This window comes from Lynx rufus, unplaced genomic scaffold (assembly GCF_022079265.1).
Source record: "Lynx rufus isolate CCGP_SWC_20201006 ecotype Redwood Valley unplaced genomic scaffold, mLynRuf1.p SCAF_8, whole genome shotgun sequence".
In the NCBI taxonomy this organism is placed as follows: Eukaryota; Metazoa; Chordata; class Mammalia; order Carnivora; family Felidae; genus Lynx; species Lynx rufus.
Window position 1 is genome coordinate 115,433,548 of NW_025814896.1, and position 18,077 is coordinate 115,451,624.

At 48.3% G+C, this 18,077-nt stretch overlaps 1 protein-coding gene across 1 annotated transcript in view; it reads left to right on the forward strand.

Annotated features, from left to right (window-relative positions):
- LOC124503607 (xanthine dehydrogenase/oxidase) overlaps window positions 1–10,712 on the forward strand; it is a 57,491-nt gene extending 46,779 nt beyond the window's left edge. Inside the window, exons 29-36 of the mRNA XM_047068777.1 lie at window positions 850–978; window positions 1,647–1,721; window positions 3,223–3,275; window positions 4,982–5,096; window positions 6,120–6,185; window positions 6,449–6,637; window positions 7,935–8,111; window positions 9,740–10,712. Coding sequence (XP_046924733.1) covers window positions 850–978; window positions 1,647–1,721; window positions 3,223–3,275; window positions 4,982–5,096; window positions 6,120–6,185; window positions 6,449–6,637; window positions 7,935–8,111; window positions 9,740–9,790 — 855 coding nt within the window. The 3' untranslated portion in view covers window positions 9,791–10,712. The remainder of the gene's footprint in view (window positions 1–849; window positions 979–1,646; window positions 1,722–3,222; window positions 3,276–4,981; window positions 5,097–6,119; window positions 6,186–6,448; window positions 6,638–7,934; window positions 8,112–9,739) is intronic.
- Window positions 10,713–18,077: the final 7,365 nt, after the last annotated feature.

An 18,077-nucleotide genomic window follows, 5' to 3' on the forward strand; every position in this document is an offset into this window, starting at 1 on the left:
GATCCCTACCCCCGCCCACCATATCTTAAAAGTTTGTAGGGAGAGAGGCCTCAACTGGGTTTAGCCAAGTTACTGTGCAGGTGTTCTCAATCCCACGTCATCATCTCCAGGCTGTGTCATACAAGCAGCCCCTGGGAGCCAGAAAGGCAAGCAGAACCCACATTCCAAGGACAGGGGAAGTGGTGAGGAGCCTCTGATCCTTTGAGTCTGGCTCATGGGTCAACTGGTGGTCACATTTAAAACAAATAAAAGGTTATTTATTTATTTCGAGAGAGATAGAGCATGAGCAGGGGAGGGACAAAGAGAGAGGGAGAGAGAGTTCTGCACTGTCAGTGTGCGGAACCTGACTTGGGGCTTGAACTCATGAACTGTGAGATCATGACCTGAGATGAAACCAAGAGTAAGACACTTAACCAACTGAGCCCCCAGGGAGCCCCCCGGTAGGTCACATATTTTTGGTGACCTTCCCTAACACTGTGTAAGAGGCTGTGTTGTGTGTATAAAGGTTTCCCCCACACAGAGGAGCTAGGACGTTGGAACTGGAGTAGAGTTGGAACACCTGCTTAGTTCATGGACTGACCAGAGTGGATTTTTTAAAAAGCCAAGCTTAGCTTTAAAAAGCACTGCTAGTCACCATTAGGATTATGAATTTTTTTATGCAACAAAATCACTCCAAAATGTTCTGCTTCAAATCGAGACAGATATAAGAACATCCCAGTCTCAATAGGCTTATAGCTTATAAAATTATTTTATTGCCTGTAATGGTGAACCTGAAACGGTCTTGGGGAGAAGGCAACCAAGCCCCACGCCAAGCCTTCCCTGAGAAAGTGATGTTGTCTCTTTTCTCAGGTGGCCAGCAGAACACTGAAAATCCCCACCTCTAAGATTTACATCAGCGAGACAAGCACGAACACCGTGCCTAACACCTCTCCCACAGCTGCCTCTGTCAGCACTGACCTCAACGGACAGGCCGTCTATGTAAGGAGCCTGGGGAGCCAGCAGAGCTGAGGGCCAGTCAAGTGCTTTGGGCCCACAGAGCTACCTGGGGTGGAAGCTGGAATGGTCCTTATAGGCTCTTTGGCTGTGGCCATGCCCTTGGCTGTCTTATCCAAGAGAATGCTGTTCCTCCCAATACCAAGTTGAAAGAGAGGCCTAAAAGCCACAATCACTTCTGTCAAAGTCAAGAAGGATGAGTGTAGGATGGGGAGGAGATTTGGAGGGTCCCAGGGGGTGTTCTGGAAAGACATACTCCCCAGTGTTAGAACTGGCCACAAGACCATGGACTGAAATTGGAATTCGTATTTGCAGCTGGCCGGGTCCCACCAACTTACTTCTCTTTCCACATAGGGGTTGTAATTAACAGAGGAGTTTGATGGGAGAAGTCAGTTCCTTTGGGTTCCCTCAAATATTTCATCTTCTGTCGCCTAAGAACCGGGTGTTCTCCCAGCAAGGGCCAATGCCAGTTCCTGTGGCAGGGTCCTGGAGTGGAAGCCACCCAGTCATTCTTAAGACGGTGGCAAGACTATTTGAGTGGCACCTTGGGCACAGCATTACTTGGAGGTAGCCTTGCTGAGGCCCTTGGGGTTTGGCCTGGGCCAGGAAATACGGAAGACTGATATGTCTGGTGTGTGGGCATGTGTTCTTAGGAAGCTTGTCAGACCATTCTGAAAAGGCTGGAACCCTTCAAGAAAAAGAATCCCAGTGGCTCCTGGGAAGACTGGGTAAGTCTGAGCTGATCCAACTTGCTTTTGAAGAGGAGAGAAATTAAAGGCAGGTTCTCTGTCCCTGCCGCAGCAGGAATAGGTCACGATCTAGTCCCAGAGGCAGAGAAGCTGAGTGGTCTGTAGGGTTTCACAGCACAAGTAAATGCTCCACCTTGCTGGGCCCCTTTCTCCATGGTTTTCATAGTGGAGGGAAGGCACTGGAGGAAAACTTCTGAGCCAGGATCTTGACAACCCCATGGCGACTGGGGGTTTGGCTGCCCTGAGCCTGAGAAGGTAGGGCGACCACTGAAGGTGCCTGACTCGGGCCTGGTTCTGTACCCCGCTTGTCCTGAGGCTTGAGGAGTCTGGTTTTCCTCAAACGTGCTCTCAGAGGGCTGCTTCGCAGCACTTCCCCTTCCTCAGCTCTGGAGTCTGGGTCCACTGAGGCTCCATCTGTGAAGGAGTGGGGAAAAAGACATTTCCCAAGAGTTTATATCCTTCCTGTGGTTTTACAAGTGGCAGGCAAGCCACTCTTCTCATCACAAGAATGAGCCCAGTTCTCTGGTTTCTGGTTTGGTGCCTGTGTGTCGGGAACCCTCAGAGGGAAGCGTTAAGGAAGTCTGTCTCTGGGGGCAGGCGGGGGGCTTCATCTCTTCCAACAAGCAGACATCTCAGTGGCAGCCCTGCTTTACCATCTCCCAGAGTAGAGTTGGGGTGGGAAAGTGAGCACAGTGGGAACATAGAAACTGAGCCCACACCTGACCCACCTCAGATTGTACTAGTCTCCCTCCATAGACTCAAAGAAAATAAGCTATTTTTCTCAGACCCACTCACCTTACTGTGCCGCACGTGACCTCTACTTCCCTTCCTACACTCACAGATACCGCACACATAAATACCCCATGAATGTAGGTTGACTTTGGTAGTTTGGATTTTTAGCATGGAGACCCGGAGAGGCAAACTTGAGCTGGTTGTTGAGGGGAGAAAAGGATCAGGACAGATACAATGCAGGAACCACATGAATGGAGGTGCAGAGGTGTGGGGACATGGAGGGACTAAAATACATGAGTTTGGCTGGCATGGCGATGACGCGTGGGCAACATAAAGCCAGAGAGAGGATTGGGGTCCTTAATGTGAAGCATTTGCTCTATGGACAATGGGGAGTCAGCCAAAGTTGTAGAGTAGGGGAGTGATGTAGGCAGTATGGTATGTTAAGATGCTCACTGTGATTGGGTTGGGCTACCTGGCAGCGTGGGGAGGCTACGTGATGGGGGAAGACCAGTTAAGAGGCTACTGTAGCCCCCCAGGCTTCCAATGGCGGGGACCTAGTGCAGGTGAGAGCACGGTGCGGTCACCCAGTGCAGTGAGAATGTGAGGCAGGGTGTGGAAGCGAGGACGACCGGTACAAATAGTTGGTCAGCTTCCGGAGGAGGAGGGGAAGCTCATGAAATCTTAGTGCTGGGTCAGGGATTCTGGCACCCATGCTAAGCCCTTCCTGTTGTCTCTGTCCTCTCCTCAGGTCACAGCTGCCTATCTGGACGCAGTGAGCTTGTCTGCTACCGGGTTTTATAAGTAAGGACAATGCTGCTGTCACCCACCTCACAAACTGTTGTCATCCTAGCCTCTGAAGTCCCCTCCCGCACCAAATGCTCTCAGCCTTTGGTCAGGAGAGAGCAGTCCCACCGAGACGCTTCAGTGGACTTGTGTCAATTTCAATTGAAAGATGCTCTGAAATACCTGGCATTGCCAACCTATGTGCCAACGAGGCAAAAGCATGAGCTGCCATTAAGAGAAGACCTGTGTTCTAGTTCTGGTCTTAAAGTGTACCATTCCATTTGGAGAAATGAGGGATTCTCTCTGACCCTTTTCCTCATTTACGACATGGTGGGACCATCCTCCCTTGGCATTCCCCTAGACCCAGGGCTGTCTGCTATGTGGCGTTACCCTTGTGTGTTAGTTACTCTGCTGTGTGCGTTGGCTTTGTTTACAGAGGCTTTCCTGGGACAGAAAGAGAGGAAGATTTAGAACACGTGGCCTTGTTACAAAGTGCAGAGTTCAGGGGAACTTGATGTGGGACTTGGAAAAGAGCACACGCCTTCTGCTAATTTGAACTCCAGTAGCAGTACGAAGAGCTAGAGACCCCGCCCAGCTGATGTAAAGGCTGGAAGAAGATACGATCCAATTTGCTATCTCCCATAATGTTCTAGTTTTCTCTGGAGAATTTAATTAGGACCTTTTCTTTAACAGATCAGTGGGTTTGGAAAAATAGTTCAGTATGCATGTTAGGCAAAGTCACGTTTTGCCAGTGCTCCTTGGGTTATGTGACATTTGACCTGCACAGGCAGAGATTAGAGCAGATGTTCTCGGACGTTCTCGTTCCATTGTCAGAGTTGGTAAGACTGGGTGGGATACAGGAACACCCAGGTGAAGATGATGACCTCAGAGGTCAAAGGAGGTGGTGGGTTCTCCTGGGAGAAGCCTTTTCCCTCAGCTCCGAGTTGGTTTTGTTTTCATGCAGATTCCGATCCCTTCAGCTCACGTTATTTCTGTGTCATGCGTAGAAAAACAAGAGAGGCAGAGTACTGTGAACTCCAGGTGGGAGAATATGCACGCACACACGTGTGGCTCGTGTGAACTTGGAATTGTATAAGATACTCAGGATCAAAGAAGAATAACGTAGAAGAGAGCATCTGCTTTTATGAATAGCACTTTCCCTGAATCATTTGTTGACAGCGAGAAGGGGCCAGTAGCCAAGGAGAAATGCAGGCAAGGGGTTAAAGGTACACCCAGGCTGACATGAGATGCTGACCTTAACTCTCCCCTGGAGAAAGGTGAGCAGCCCAGGAGGTGGCACAGGCAGGGGCTTTGGTTCTGAGAGCTTGAACTCTAATCCAACACTTCCTTTGGGTGTGGTTTTCGTGTCCTTCGTGAGCTTGGGCAAATGTGTCACCTGCTTCTACCACATAGAGGTGGGCACACGGATACTATACACCCCTGGGCTGTACAGAAGGAGTCACATAAGGGCCATTGGCAGATCCTAGCAGACATGAGGCAAGAAACTCTGGAATACCTGGGTTTCATTAACAGGTCCAAAATATTAAAAACACGTGGACTCTTTTGAAGGGCAGCTGAATGAAAAAATAAAATCTGTGGAGTCTTAGGATTTTGTGGGACAAGCTGTGTGTGTGTGTGTGTGTGCGTGTGTGTGCGTGTGTGTGTAGGTGGGGGGGGCATGTTAATCTTAATACATATGCAGTGTTTTCTGTTGTCTCCTCCAGAACACCCAACCTTGGCTACAGCTTTGAGACGAACTCTGGGAATCCCTTCCACTACTTCAGCTATGGGGTGGCTTGCTCTGAAGTGGAAATCGACTGCTTAACAGGAGATCATAAAGTAAGAGGTTTGCAAAATCTTAGTACTAAGTTAGGGGAAAGAGAAGAGAAACAAGTGAGTTGCAAACATCAAGAACCAATAGAGACCCACTTTCTGGCTGGGAGAATAATGTGTGATGTCACAGCCTGGCAAACTTCCGATGAAGGACCAGAGAGTAAATATTTGAGGCTTTCTGGGCCACAAAGACTCTGCCTCAACTACTCAATTCCATCACTGTAGCACAAGATCAGCCATAGATGTATGCAAACAAATGGGCATGGCTGTGTTCCAGTATGATGTGATTTGTGCACACTGAATGTGAATTTCTCATAGTTTTCACATGTCGCGACATATTCTTATTTTTGTCAGTCATCTAAAACCGTAAACACCACTGGGGCACCTGGGTGGCTCAGTCGGTTAATGTCCGGCTTGGGCTCAGGTCATGATGTCACGGTTGATGGATTTGGACCCCACATTCGGCTCTGTGCTAATAGCTCAGAGCCTGGAGCCTGCTTCAGACTCTGTGTCTCCCTCTCTCTCTATCCCTGCCCTGCTCGTACTCTGTCTCTCTCTCTCTCTCACAAATCAACAAAACATTCCAAAAATTTTAAGAAAACGTAAACACCATAATTAGCTCACAGGGCCTACAAAAGCAGGGCACAGACTGGAATCAGCCTGTGGAATGCAGTTTGTTGTCCCCTTCCTTACACTATCTGTCCAGACTCAGGTTCCAAGTCCCAGGAGCCTGGGAACCAGCCTTCCTGCTCATGGGTGTGTGTGTGTGTGTCCACAGTTCCTTCTGATCGCCTGAAGAGTGTGGCCACTCCCTTCCCCTGCCTAGTGGTCACAGACTCAAACCTCGGCATTCACGATACCAGTGCAGACTGACAGGGATAGGAGCACCCTGCCTGAGCATGCCCGGGGCACGCTGCTTCTGAAAGTCCTATCTGGGTTGACACAATAATTTAAGTGTCACTGAGCCCCATCTATCATTCCGCACATTCCTTTCTTCTCACACTATTTGTACTTTGCCATCCACTTTAGAACCTCCGCACAGATATTGTCATGGATGTCGGCTCCAGTCTGAACCCTGCCATTGATATTGGACAGGTAAGGCACATGGGTGACCAGGGTGGTCATGGACTTGGCCAACCTTCAGTGCTAATGCCTTTGCTCTGCCTACACCACTGCCTGGCGAAGGCCCAGATAGCTGATCCCAGGCCGGGCAGGAGCCAGCTAGGCTGTCTGCAGAGGGCTGTTTTCAGCTTCTTTCCACACCCACTCCCCGTGGGGCTTGGCGCCTATTGTGGGAAGCGGTATCCGTCCTTGGGGAGGGGTAGGCAGAGTGGCCACGGTCTCTGTCTGGCCTGCAGGTAGAAGGGGCGTTTGTCCAGGGCCTTGGCCTATTCACCCTGGAGGAGCTGCACTACTCCCCGGAGGGGAGCCTGCACACCCGTGGCCCCAGCACCTACAAGATCCCTGCGTTTGGCAGCATCCCCAGTGAGTTCAGGGTATCGCTGCTCCGTGACTGTCCCAACAAGAAGGCCATCTATGCGTCCAAGGTACTGTTGCCCTGGGTCTACGCTGTAGGAGGACATGGGGGTAAGACCCACCTACCGCGTGGGTCTGCAGGGGCCTTGTCTGGAAGAGACCAGGGTGCTTGACACGAGTTTTGGCGAGGATGGTGGAGCGATGGGCAGTCCCTGCCTGGGAAAAAGAAAACTGGGATGACACCAGCTCTGTGTGGTGAAAGCCAGCTCCTTTGGGCGCACTCGGAGAGATGCCTTTAATCCAGTCCTGTAGGTCAAGTCCTGACTGACATCTATGTCTCAGGTGTGCATCTATCTTGAGCTTCGTCCTAAAGTGGACCCCACAGGTACACACCCCTCCCTGTTATCCCTTAAAAATAGCACATTCACTGCAGATGGGGCAATACTTCTGTGCAAACTCTTGTGCCTCCTTCAGTGGCTGGCACCTGACTTGAAACTCGATCTGCATGTCTCAAGGATTAGAATCATCCCTTATTTCCTCCCGGTCCCCAGTAATTATGAAAAATGGTTGAAAATCCCATAAGCTGATTGATACAGTCCTAATCAAAGAAGGAAAACACGTAATCACTTGTAACCAGTGAAACATACCCATTTGTTCCTTTCATGATTTACTTCACCGTGGTTGGGTCTGGGACACTTTGTGATCTCGCCATCGACTCTCACGCTTTAGCATGCCTTGGGATCACTGCAGGCTCACGAAAAAAATACATTTTGGTGAGACCTGTCCCTAGAAATTTGATTCAGGAGGGCTGGAGTAGGACCCTGCAACATGCATTTTTAATAAGCATCTCTAGTGCTTTTGATACATGGAATTTCTGGTCAGTGCTTTGGGGGAACAAAACCAACTCTGCTAGAAAATGTTCAATTCCTATTGGTCGTGATGCCTAGATTCCAGACGACGCTGTAAGTATAATTAGGGTGCCTACAAGTATAATTAAGGTGCCTGTAAATGTGGGTGTCAGAGTTGCAGGTAGAGGATTCCCCCAGCCTTATAACTGCGAGGAAGGGTCCAAATTCATGTCAGACACTTTGTCCATAAAATATAATTATTTAAAACAGCTTTGAATGGTACATTTTCTTTGCATGGTGTCATCAGAGAAAAGTGACACAGTAAGAGTTGAGAATGCCATCGAGGTTGAGTCATTTACCAGATTGATTGTTCTCAGCCCTGAAGAATTATGAGCAGCCTTCCTGTCTTGCTGGCCGTGGCCCGCTGGGGCTGGCTGGGGTTCCTGGCATCTCCAGCCCTCCTGGCGCAGAGGCTGGGGTCCTGTTGCCTGACTCCCTGTCCTGCGCTCTGTCCGCCCAGGCTGTCGGCGAACCGCCCCTCTTCCTGGCAGCCTCCATCTTCTTCGCCATCAAGGATGCCATCCATGCAGCTCGAGCTGGGAACCCGGATTGTAAGACGAAGAAGCTTTTCCAGCTAAACAGCCCCGCCACCCCGGAGAAGATCCGCAACGCCTGCGTGGACCAGTTCACCAGGCTGGTATGAGGCCCCTCGAGCACCCACTCCGTTGGGGGGAGGCCGGGCAGAGGCGGCCCATGCAGAGAGGAGAGCGGGATGCCAGGCTCCCTGTCCACTGGGCAGCCTTGGGTCCTCGCTGCCTTCCTTGTGCCGTTGAGGCGCCCCCTTGATCTTGCTGGAAAAGAGCAAGAAATGAAGCTTGTAGCTGGGCTTCCTTAGAGGAAAGAGGGCTCTTTGGTGCACAGCTGTCAACCACAGATTCAATTTTTTCCCTTGAAGATGAGGGTGATGGGTAAACGTCCAGAAGAGCCTAGTCTTTAGCGTCCATCACTAGCACTTTGGGGACCCTTCTTTGCGAAAGCCACCGTGTGAGTGCTGTGGAGACAGAGACAAAAAGCGGAGTTAAGGAATTGATTAGATGCAGCACGTTCGTTCTGCGATGACTACATGCCATACCGATGCTGGCACACACGGATGCCCACAGAGACTTTGTGGTCTTTTAGGAAACCAGCTAATTGTATTTTGCGGTGGCTGGTTATGACCTTAGTGTACATAGCAGCATGTAGGAGGAATTCTATGGTCTTTGGACCATGGGAAGCGCTTCCATGATACTTGTAGTGCACAACGCCTGGCCACAGAGGACCATGCAGGGACAGGTTCTTCCCCTGTTGCCTCTGAGTTGTGCTGAAGTGGGCTCCGCCCACACAGGACCCTCCAACTGCCGTTGCAACAGCAGCCTCTGTTGAGTTAGCAGAGCCAGATTCTTCCTGATAACCCAAGTTGGATTTCCTCCTGGGTATTTGTGGAAGATTTGTTGGGCCTTTTTGGTTTAGAGGTGAAATGGGTACTCGTGGACCAAAAGAGTTCCAGGCATGGGAGGTTGCGGGAGAGTCTTGAAAGCAGGCCAGTCTGCCTTTTCAGGCCTCAGCACCAAGGGTGAGGGAGACCGAGGGGTCCCCAGGTAGGCCACTGTCATCTGCCAATAGCTTTAGCTATGGGGTATGACCACCAGACCACGTGTCGAGTTTCCAGGCAGCAAGGATGCCCACAACTCTGCAGCAACCTTCCCACAGCCCAGAACCTTCTCACCATGGCCACATGCTGACAGTTTCCCAAACCCTTCCCTGGGAGACGAGGTGCTGCCTGGCTCCGGATAAGCTTACCCAGGTGGCCAAGTTAGCTCCTTGAAAAGAGTCTGATGCAGAATTCATTGATTTAATGAGGCCCTCCAGGTCCTCGGACCTAAAGCACAGATTCTGACCCAAGCCCCTTTGCTCTGTTATAACACACCAGTGAGTTAAATCCCTGCAGCAGGTTTGCATGAGTAACTGATTCTATGACCCAACCATGATTTCAGGGACTGTGTGTAGCATGTGTGAAGGGACCACTTCCGTATTTGGTCATTCCTGTGGCTTCGGGGCCTACTAGAGTGCCTCCCACATGGGAAGTGCTTGGCGAAACTAAAGGAACGACTAGGCAGTTAGGGGGCCCTGACCTGGGGGCACTCCCAACAGCTGAGACTGCAGAGGGATGGCTGGCCTTGGAATGGTGGCCGGTAGTGGTGGGAGGTGGCATGGGCATCCGAGTGGGCAACGTGTCCTGTGCTATGGGAAGACGCCGGTGATGAGTTTTCTATCATTCCTTCCTAGTGTGTCACTGGCACTGCAGAAAGCTGTAAGCCCTGGTCTGTGAGGGTCTGACGACAAAGCCCCCAGCAGAGGCTGCTTATTATGCGCGGGAGTTTCCATGGAGCTTGAGACATGCCCGCAGAACATGATCTATACATGTCATGGGGTGACGGTGCTGTGAGTCATCAGGATGATGTGTGGAAGCACACGGAATGCATTGGAAGATTTTGTTTTGTTTTCGCTGAAGATTTTGATCAAAAATATGGTTTGCAAACATAATGATAAGCAAATTCAGAACTCTTAGGCCCATGTGGCTAATATGCAATGAGAATCTTTGTATGTCTGCTTTAATCATGTATGTCAAATAGGTGTACGTGCTCTGTCCCAGCTCACAGGCAAGGCTGTATAGCCTCAGATGCTGACAGTGTCTGTCCTTCAAAGAAGATGCCCCCCCCAGCCTCCGGAATCTTCCATCCTAAACCAGAAAGTCTTCCCTTCAAACCAATGAACATCACATTATAACCGCTGACCCATAGTCAACTTTGCAATGGGACAGTGGGGTGAGATTCAAATCCCTAACCACCTTTGATCATTGAAGAGAATAGACACTGAAACGAATTCAAGGTTAATCTAACCTTGTTAAGTGGCAGCAAGGAAATTATTCTATACCATCCAAAGCCGACCAACACATTTACTGAGCACCTACAATGTGCTAGGTTTCTTCCTCTTCCCCTTTGTACAGTAAAAGAAATCAGGTTTAAAATGTTTCACTTGAGGGGCTCCTGGGTGGCTCAGTTGGTTAAACGTCTGATTCTTGATTTTGGCTCAGGTCATGATGTCACGGTTCGTGAGATCGAGCCCAGCGCTGGGCTCTGTGCTGACAGTGCACAGAGCCTGATTGGGATCTTCTCTCTCTCTTTCTCCCTCTGTCTCTGCCTCTCCCATGTGCATGTTCTCTCTGTCTCTCGAAACCAATAAACTATATAAAAAATTATAAATCTTCATTCGTTGCCAGAGTAATTTCCATTTAGAAATCACGCTACCAAAATCAAGATCAGCCCGAAGAATCACAGTCAAGAAGCCTGGGTTCTCATCCCAGCGGCGTCTCTATCTGTGTGACCTCAGTCTGTCACTTCTCTTTTCTGTGCTTTTCCTTACTCTAGACGGAAAGAACTGGACTGGACTAATCTCGAAGGCCTTCCGTGGCTCTGAAAGCCTATAAATATACGACCCGAAAACTTCAGTTACATAAGGGATCTGCAGCTATCAGAGACATGGCTCCCTTACTGTCATGTGACATCTGGGCTTATTGAACTCTGCTTCGATTCTCCCAAGTTCTTGAAGTTGGTAAAGAGCGCAGGAGAGGAGCAAGCATCCCTCTAGCTGTTCCCACAGATGATTTCGTCGCTGTATGGTGCTGGGTGAACGATGTGACATCATCCTGTGCTTTCACTGCTCCAAACACCCAACCTTGTCCCAGATGGGGCCATGGCTCTGGCCACGGAGGGAGAAGAGGGGAAACTGTGCAGTTGAGCCCAGCGCTTGATGCCGCTAAGAAATGAAACGGTCAACTGGTTGGCATGTGAGAAATGCTTATTAACCATCATGATCTCACCAAATGTGAATATCTGCCATATCTTAGCCAGTCTTCATTTCTAGAGAACACAGGTACACAAAACACTCACACACGTGCCCACACACTACACACACACACTTTCTTACAAAATTCCTTTCCTCAGAATAGTCTAGATATGCCAGCCATGTTACAGCACAGTTAAAAGTGAGGAACATTTTATTTTATTTTATCTTATTTTATTTTATTATTTTATTTTATTTTATATGTAATTTATTGTCAAATTGGTTTCCATACAACAATCAGTGCTCATCCCAACAGATACCCTCCTCAATGCCCATCACCCATTTTCCCCTCACCCCACCCCCCCATCAACCCTCAGTTTGTTCTCAGTATTTAAGAGTCTCTTATAGTTTGCCTCCTTCCCTCTCTGTAAGTCCCCCCCCCCCACCATTCTCCTCCCCCCGGTCTTCTGTGGAGTTTCTCAGGATCCACATATGAGTGAAAACATATGGCATCTGTCTTTCTTTCCTGACTTATTTCGCTCAGCATAACACTCTCCGGTTCCATCCACATTGCTACAAATGGCCAGATTTCATTCTTTAAAAGTGAGGGACAGTTTAAGTTGAACTAATAGTTCCATGGAGATCCATGCAGGTCCGTTTCATTGACTATCTGGAATGTTCTAGAACATTTGGACAGTAGCCCAAGATGGAGATGTGTCAGCTGTTATTAGCCAGGCTGTAAGCACTGGATAATGACTGTGAATTCTCTCCTGAGCTTAGCAACAGAGGCAAGGCAGGGTGGTTAAGAAAATCAAACAAGCGAGCGCTCTGTGCGCTGTACATCACTGTTATGCCGAGGTGGTGTTCTCAGACACCTGGCCTTGCCCTGCTGTCCTAACCTGTAAACCTTCTGGAGTCTGTGAGGCAGGGTGCCTGGTGTTCCTGCCAACAGCGCCTGCAGTATCGCACCGCGACCTGCAGAGGGCGGAAGACGACCGGACACGAGACCAAAGCCTCCAGGGGCACCACCTCTGGGATCAGTTACCAGGGAACTGACTGAGCATCTCGGAGTGCACCGAGTGTCTTCAAAGGCCCCTCCAGGAGTTGGACCTAAAGCCGACTTAGGGCTTCAGAAAGGCAAAATCTCCGCCAAAGAGCCCGGGGCAGTGGGCTTTTGATGCGGGGCTAGTATGGGGAAGGGAAAGGCAAGTCTTCTTCCCTGAGCATCTGCAACTTGCCAGATGCCACATTTCGTGCTTTACCTGCAGGGTTTCCTTGAACCCTCCCAGGGGCCTTAAGAAAGTGTTCACTCAATCTCTGAAGGAGAAGCCCTACCCGCAACTCCACAGAGGACTTTCCAGTCGGGGGTGTTTACTGCTGGGGAAACACCACAGGCGGTGCCCTCGGCGAGCCTGCTGTAGACCGGGAGTCGTTGAGCGTGACAGCGCGGACTCGGGCTCAGCAGGCTGGCAGAGGCTGCCGGAGGCCCCTGGATGCTGTCTCTTCCCCCGGAGGCGGTGTTGGGTTGTAACGCTGGCTTGGCCAAGCTGCTGAACTGTTGTCCAAAGGCAGCTGAGGAACGTGGCCCTAACCAGAGCTGGGGTGGCTGGAGGGCCAGGATGGAGACGACAGGCTGCATGGAGATCACAGGAGGAACCCCAGGCAAAGGCTGGGAACAGAAAGGGGCCTAGCCTATCGGTTTAGGACTGGGAACATCCCTGAGCCTTGGCTGTTTTTATCTCTAGCCGAGGGGGAGCCTGGAAACCATTTGCTGCCTATTTTAGATCCTGGGATAAGGCTATTTGGAACATGTAGCTTCCTGGACGTGCTGAAGCTTGACATCACCCTGCGGCCCCTGGGCCCGGAGGCCTGCCCTTTCGTTTTGTCTCTATCCTGAATTAGAAGATTACGCGTTCCCAAGGCAGGAGACAGATCTTGTGACAATCTTGTCACCTGCAACACAGCAGCCCATGGATGGAAGGGGAAATATGAGGCTTTGCCCTTGAACTGGCCCAGCCCTGGTCTTGCACCATCCCCCAGATCAACTCAGCGCTCTGGAGTGTGGGTACCGTCAAGGTCAAGCTCTTTGTTTCAGACCTGAGAAACCTAAGCCCAGAGAGGGTAATTGACTTGTTTGGGGTCCCACAGCCCTTCAGCGTGAGACACGGGCTTGTGACAAGGGTGCCAGATTCCTGGTCCAGACTCTCTAAATCAGACCTCTGCTCATCAAGTGGGCCTTCTCTTATGCAAATGGGTCAGATTTCTGGGGGGTCAGATAGAAATCCAGTTATGCTGGTTGGGAAGAAGATATGGAAGGCTTGGGGCCCAAGACAAACACTGTGGCAAGGGGGGCAGGATGCTAAAATGGGATTCTTTCTTAAGCCCCACGGATTGGAATAAAACAGTAAGTGGAAAACATCCCCCTCATTCCAGAGTGAGATGCTCACTCACCTACCCAAGACTCGTAGAGGGGGTGGCTGGAAACGGAGCCATTTAGCTCATCCCCTACCTCCAGGAAACAAACGGTTGAAATGGAATTTGAGAGATTGGAGAGAGAGGATTTCTCTGAAGATAGCAAGCTGTACATCCTCCCTGCCAAAGAGGAGAGAGAGTGGTGGGGTGGGAGGGGGAGAGAGAGAGTATGTGTGTATTATAGGGGGAAGGTCTCCCCAACCAGGCCATTGGAGGGGGAGTTTCCAGTGGACCACTCAAGGACCCAAACCGTGACCGTCCCTTGAGAAGCTGTGGTTGGATGAGCCAGAAGCAGCAGGAAGGGAGTGTGAGCGAGCCACGCATTCTCCAGTGTCCAGGCAAGGGTACCGGTGTGACCACAGGGGAAGTCGAAGGTTACTCTGCATCTTGTTTACACTTGGCTTTTCCATCTTTTAAATTTTTTTTTTACATTTAATTTTTGAGAGAGAGAGAGAACAAGAAAGAGTGAGAGAGAAGGAGAGAGAGAGCCCGAGTAGGGGTGGGGCAGAGAAAGAGAGAGACACACAGAATCGGAAGCAGGTTCCAGGCTCTGAGCTGTCAGCACAGAGCCTGATGCAGGGTTCAAACTCACGGACTGTGAGATCATGACCCGAGCTGAAGTGGGACACTTACCTGACTGAGCCACCCAGGCACCCCAATAGTTTCTCAACTTTTATTTTTTATTTTTTTTATTTTTTAATAATTTGAAATCCTTTTTTATTATTTATTTTTTTCATAGGAAATTGATTGTCAAATTGGTTTCCATACAACAACCAGTGCTCATCCCAACAGGTGCCCTCCTCAATGCCCATCACCCACTTTCCCCTCCCTCCCACCCCCCATCAACCCTCAGTTTAGTCTCAGTTTTTAAGAGTCTCTTATGGTTTGCCTCCCTCCCTCTCTGTAACTTTTTTTTTCCTTTCCCTCCCCCATGGTCTTCTGTTAAGTTTCTCAGGATCCACATAAGAGTGGAAACCTATGGTATCTTTCTCTGTATGACTTATTTCACTTAGCATGACACTGTCCAGTTCCATCCATGTTGCTACAAAAGGCCATATTTCATTCTTACTCATTGCCACGTAGTATTCCATTGTGTATATAAACCACAGTTTCTGTATCCATTCATCAGTTGATGGACATTTAGGCTCTTTCCACAATTTGGCTATTGTTGAGAGTGCTGCTATAAACATTAGGGTACAAGTGCTCCTATGCATCAGCACTCCTGTATCCCTGGGGTAAATTCCTAGCAGTGCTATTGCTGGGTCATAGGGTAGATCTTTTTTTAATGTTTTGAGGAAGCTCCACACTGTTTTCCAGAGAGGCTGCAACAGTTTGCACTCCCAACAGTGCAAGAGGGTTCTCATTTCTCCACATCCTCGCCAGCATCTATGGTCTCCTGATTTGTTCATTTTAGCCACTCTGACTGGCATGAGGTTATCTCAGTGTGGTTTTGATTTGTGTTTCCCTGGTGAGGAGTGATGTTGAGCATCTGTAATGTGCCTGTTGGCCACATGGATGTCTTCTTTAGAGAAGCGTCTATTCATGCCTTCTGCCCATTTCTTCATTGGATTATTTGTTTTCTTGGGTGTGGAGTTTGGTGAGTTCTTTATAGATTTTGGATACTAGCCCTTTGTCTGATATGTCGTTTGCAAATATCTTTTCCCATTCTGTCAGTTGCCTTTTTGTTTTGTTGATTGTTTCCTTTGCAGTGCAGAAGCTTTTTATCTTCATGAGGTCCCAATAGTTCATTTTTGCTTTTAATTCCCTTGCCTTTGGGGATGTGTCAAGTAAGAAATTGCTGCGGCTGAGGTCAGAGAGGTTTTTTCCTGCTTTCACTTCTAGGGTTTTGATGGTTTCCTGTCTCACATTCAGGTCCTTTATGCATTTTGAGTTTATTTTTGTGAATGGTGTAAGAAAGTCGTCTAGTTTCATTCTTCTGCATGTTGCTGTCCAGTTCTCCCAGCACCATTTGTTAAAGAGACGGTCTTTTTTCCATTGGATATTCTTGCCTGCTTTGTCAAAGATTAGTTGGCCATACTTTTATGGGTCCAATTCTGGAGTCTCTCTTCTATTCCATTGGTCTATGTGTCTGCTTTTGTGCCAATACCATACTGTCTTGAGGATTAGAGCTTTGTGGTAGAGGCTAAAGTCTGGGATTGTGGTGCCTTCCGCTTTGGTCTTCTTCAATATTACTTTGGCTATTTGGGGTCTTTTGTGGTTCCATAGAAATTTTAGGATTGCTTGTTCTAGCTTCGAGAAGAATGCTGGTGCAATTTTGATTGGGATTGTATTGAATGTGTAGATTGCGTTGGGTAGTATTGATAGTTTAACAATATTCTTCCAATCCGTGAGCACGGAATGTTTTTCCATTTCTTTATATCTTCTTTAATTTCTTCACAAGCTTTCTATAGTTTTCAGCATACAGATCTTTTATATCTTTGGTTAGGTTTATGCCTAGGTATTTTATGCTTCTTGGTGAACTGTGAATGGGATCAGTTTCTTTATGTGTCTTTCTGTTGTTTCATCATTAGTGTAGAAGAATGCAACTGATTTCTGTACATTAATTTTGTATCCTGCGACTTTGCTGAATTCATGTATCAGTTCTAGCATTCTTTTGGTGGAGTCTTTTGGGTTTTCCAGTTTTTCATCTGTTAAATGTTAGCTATTCTAGTGGTGGATGGATATGATTTTACAACACACTCATGCACAAGTACTGTGCATTGCATCTGGATATACACATAGAAAATATACAAACATGAATGGGAAGGATGGACACCGACCTCAGGACACTGACTACCTCCAGGCTGAGAGGAAAGCCTGAGGGTAGAAGATACAACAGAAGGCTTTGCGATACTCACAACATTAATTTTTAAACACGGCAAAGAAACATTTTTAGAACTGGGTGGGAAGTGTATGTGTGTCTTTGATTTTTCTCCATGATACTTAGGTTTGATTTATACTATAATTAATTTTTTTCATTTAAGGAAAAAAGGTCTTAAAAGAAAAACGACACCCTTCATACGGAAGCAAACAAAGTCACAGTGTATCTGGTTATAAAATACACCACTTGAAACTTGGCTAATAGATCAGACATTCCCCTCCTGGGTATAACTGTGTGAATATATAGAAATGTTTTAAGAAACTGTAGTACAGAATAAATAATAGGACTGGAAGCAAATATTAAAGGTGGACATCTTCATAATACATGTATATATTGCAAGGAGGGTAATTCCTCATGCTTGGTGATACCTCTCGAGTGTCCATTTAGAAAAAGACTGGGAGATCATGACCTGAGCCAAAGTCGGGTGCTTAACCGACTGAGCCACCCAGCCGCTCAGGTAATTGTGACATTTTTAACCTGCCCACTGTCTTTAGCAAAGGAAACATTTATTTACTATTCATACGCTGTCAGCACACAGAGAAGAACCTTGAATGCATCCACTGGGATCTTTGTCTCCCACCACGCGGTCATCACTGAGTGCCGCCGTTTCCCCTGCTTGGAACAGTCATGGCGGTGTTATTCCTGAAGAGTCCGATATTTATCTGCACTCATGTTTAGCTTTGGTTTTCTCATCCCAGCTTTCATAACCCACTCCTTCCTTCTGCGTTCACTTTCCTTCTTTCAGAAACACATCCTTTAGCAGTTTTTTCAGACATTATAAATGGTCAACTCAGTCTTTTGTAAAAATGTCTTTATTTTTTCCTTCCTTCTCAAATAATGCTTTCGCTGGGCACTGCATTGCAGGTGGCAGTGGTGTCTCCCAATCTATGGACCATGTTTTTCTGATGGCAGCCTAAGGGTCTTTCCTTGGCAGGTAAAATATCTTCTCCCTCACTAGCTGCTTTTCTTCTGTTAAGATATTTTATTTTAGGGTGTTCCATTATCTAGGTGTAGGGAGAAACTTTTTATTTATTTTTTAAAAAATGTTTATTTATTTTGGGGGCAGGGCAGAGAGAGAGAGTGAGAGAGAGAATCCCAAGCAGGCTCCGATGTCAGCACAGAGCCCGATGCAGGGCTCAAACTCACAAACTGTGAGATCATGACCTGAGCCAAAGTCAGATGCTTAACCCACTGAGCCACCCAGGTGTCCTGGTATGGAGAAACTTTTAATTTATTATGCTTGGGATTTAGTTTCTTCATTCCCATGTCAATATCAAAGGATGTTGATGGGGGTCCACTTTACATAGTCACCCAGAGACCAAGGATAACACAGCCCCCCCCCCCATCTGGTAGTTGCACCAACTGGGTTAGGAATCTGTTTTTGGAGCTCTTGCTCTCGACATTCTGACTTTGAGTTCCCTCTTCCTT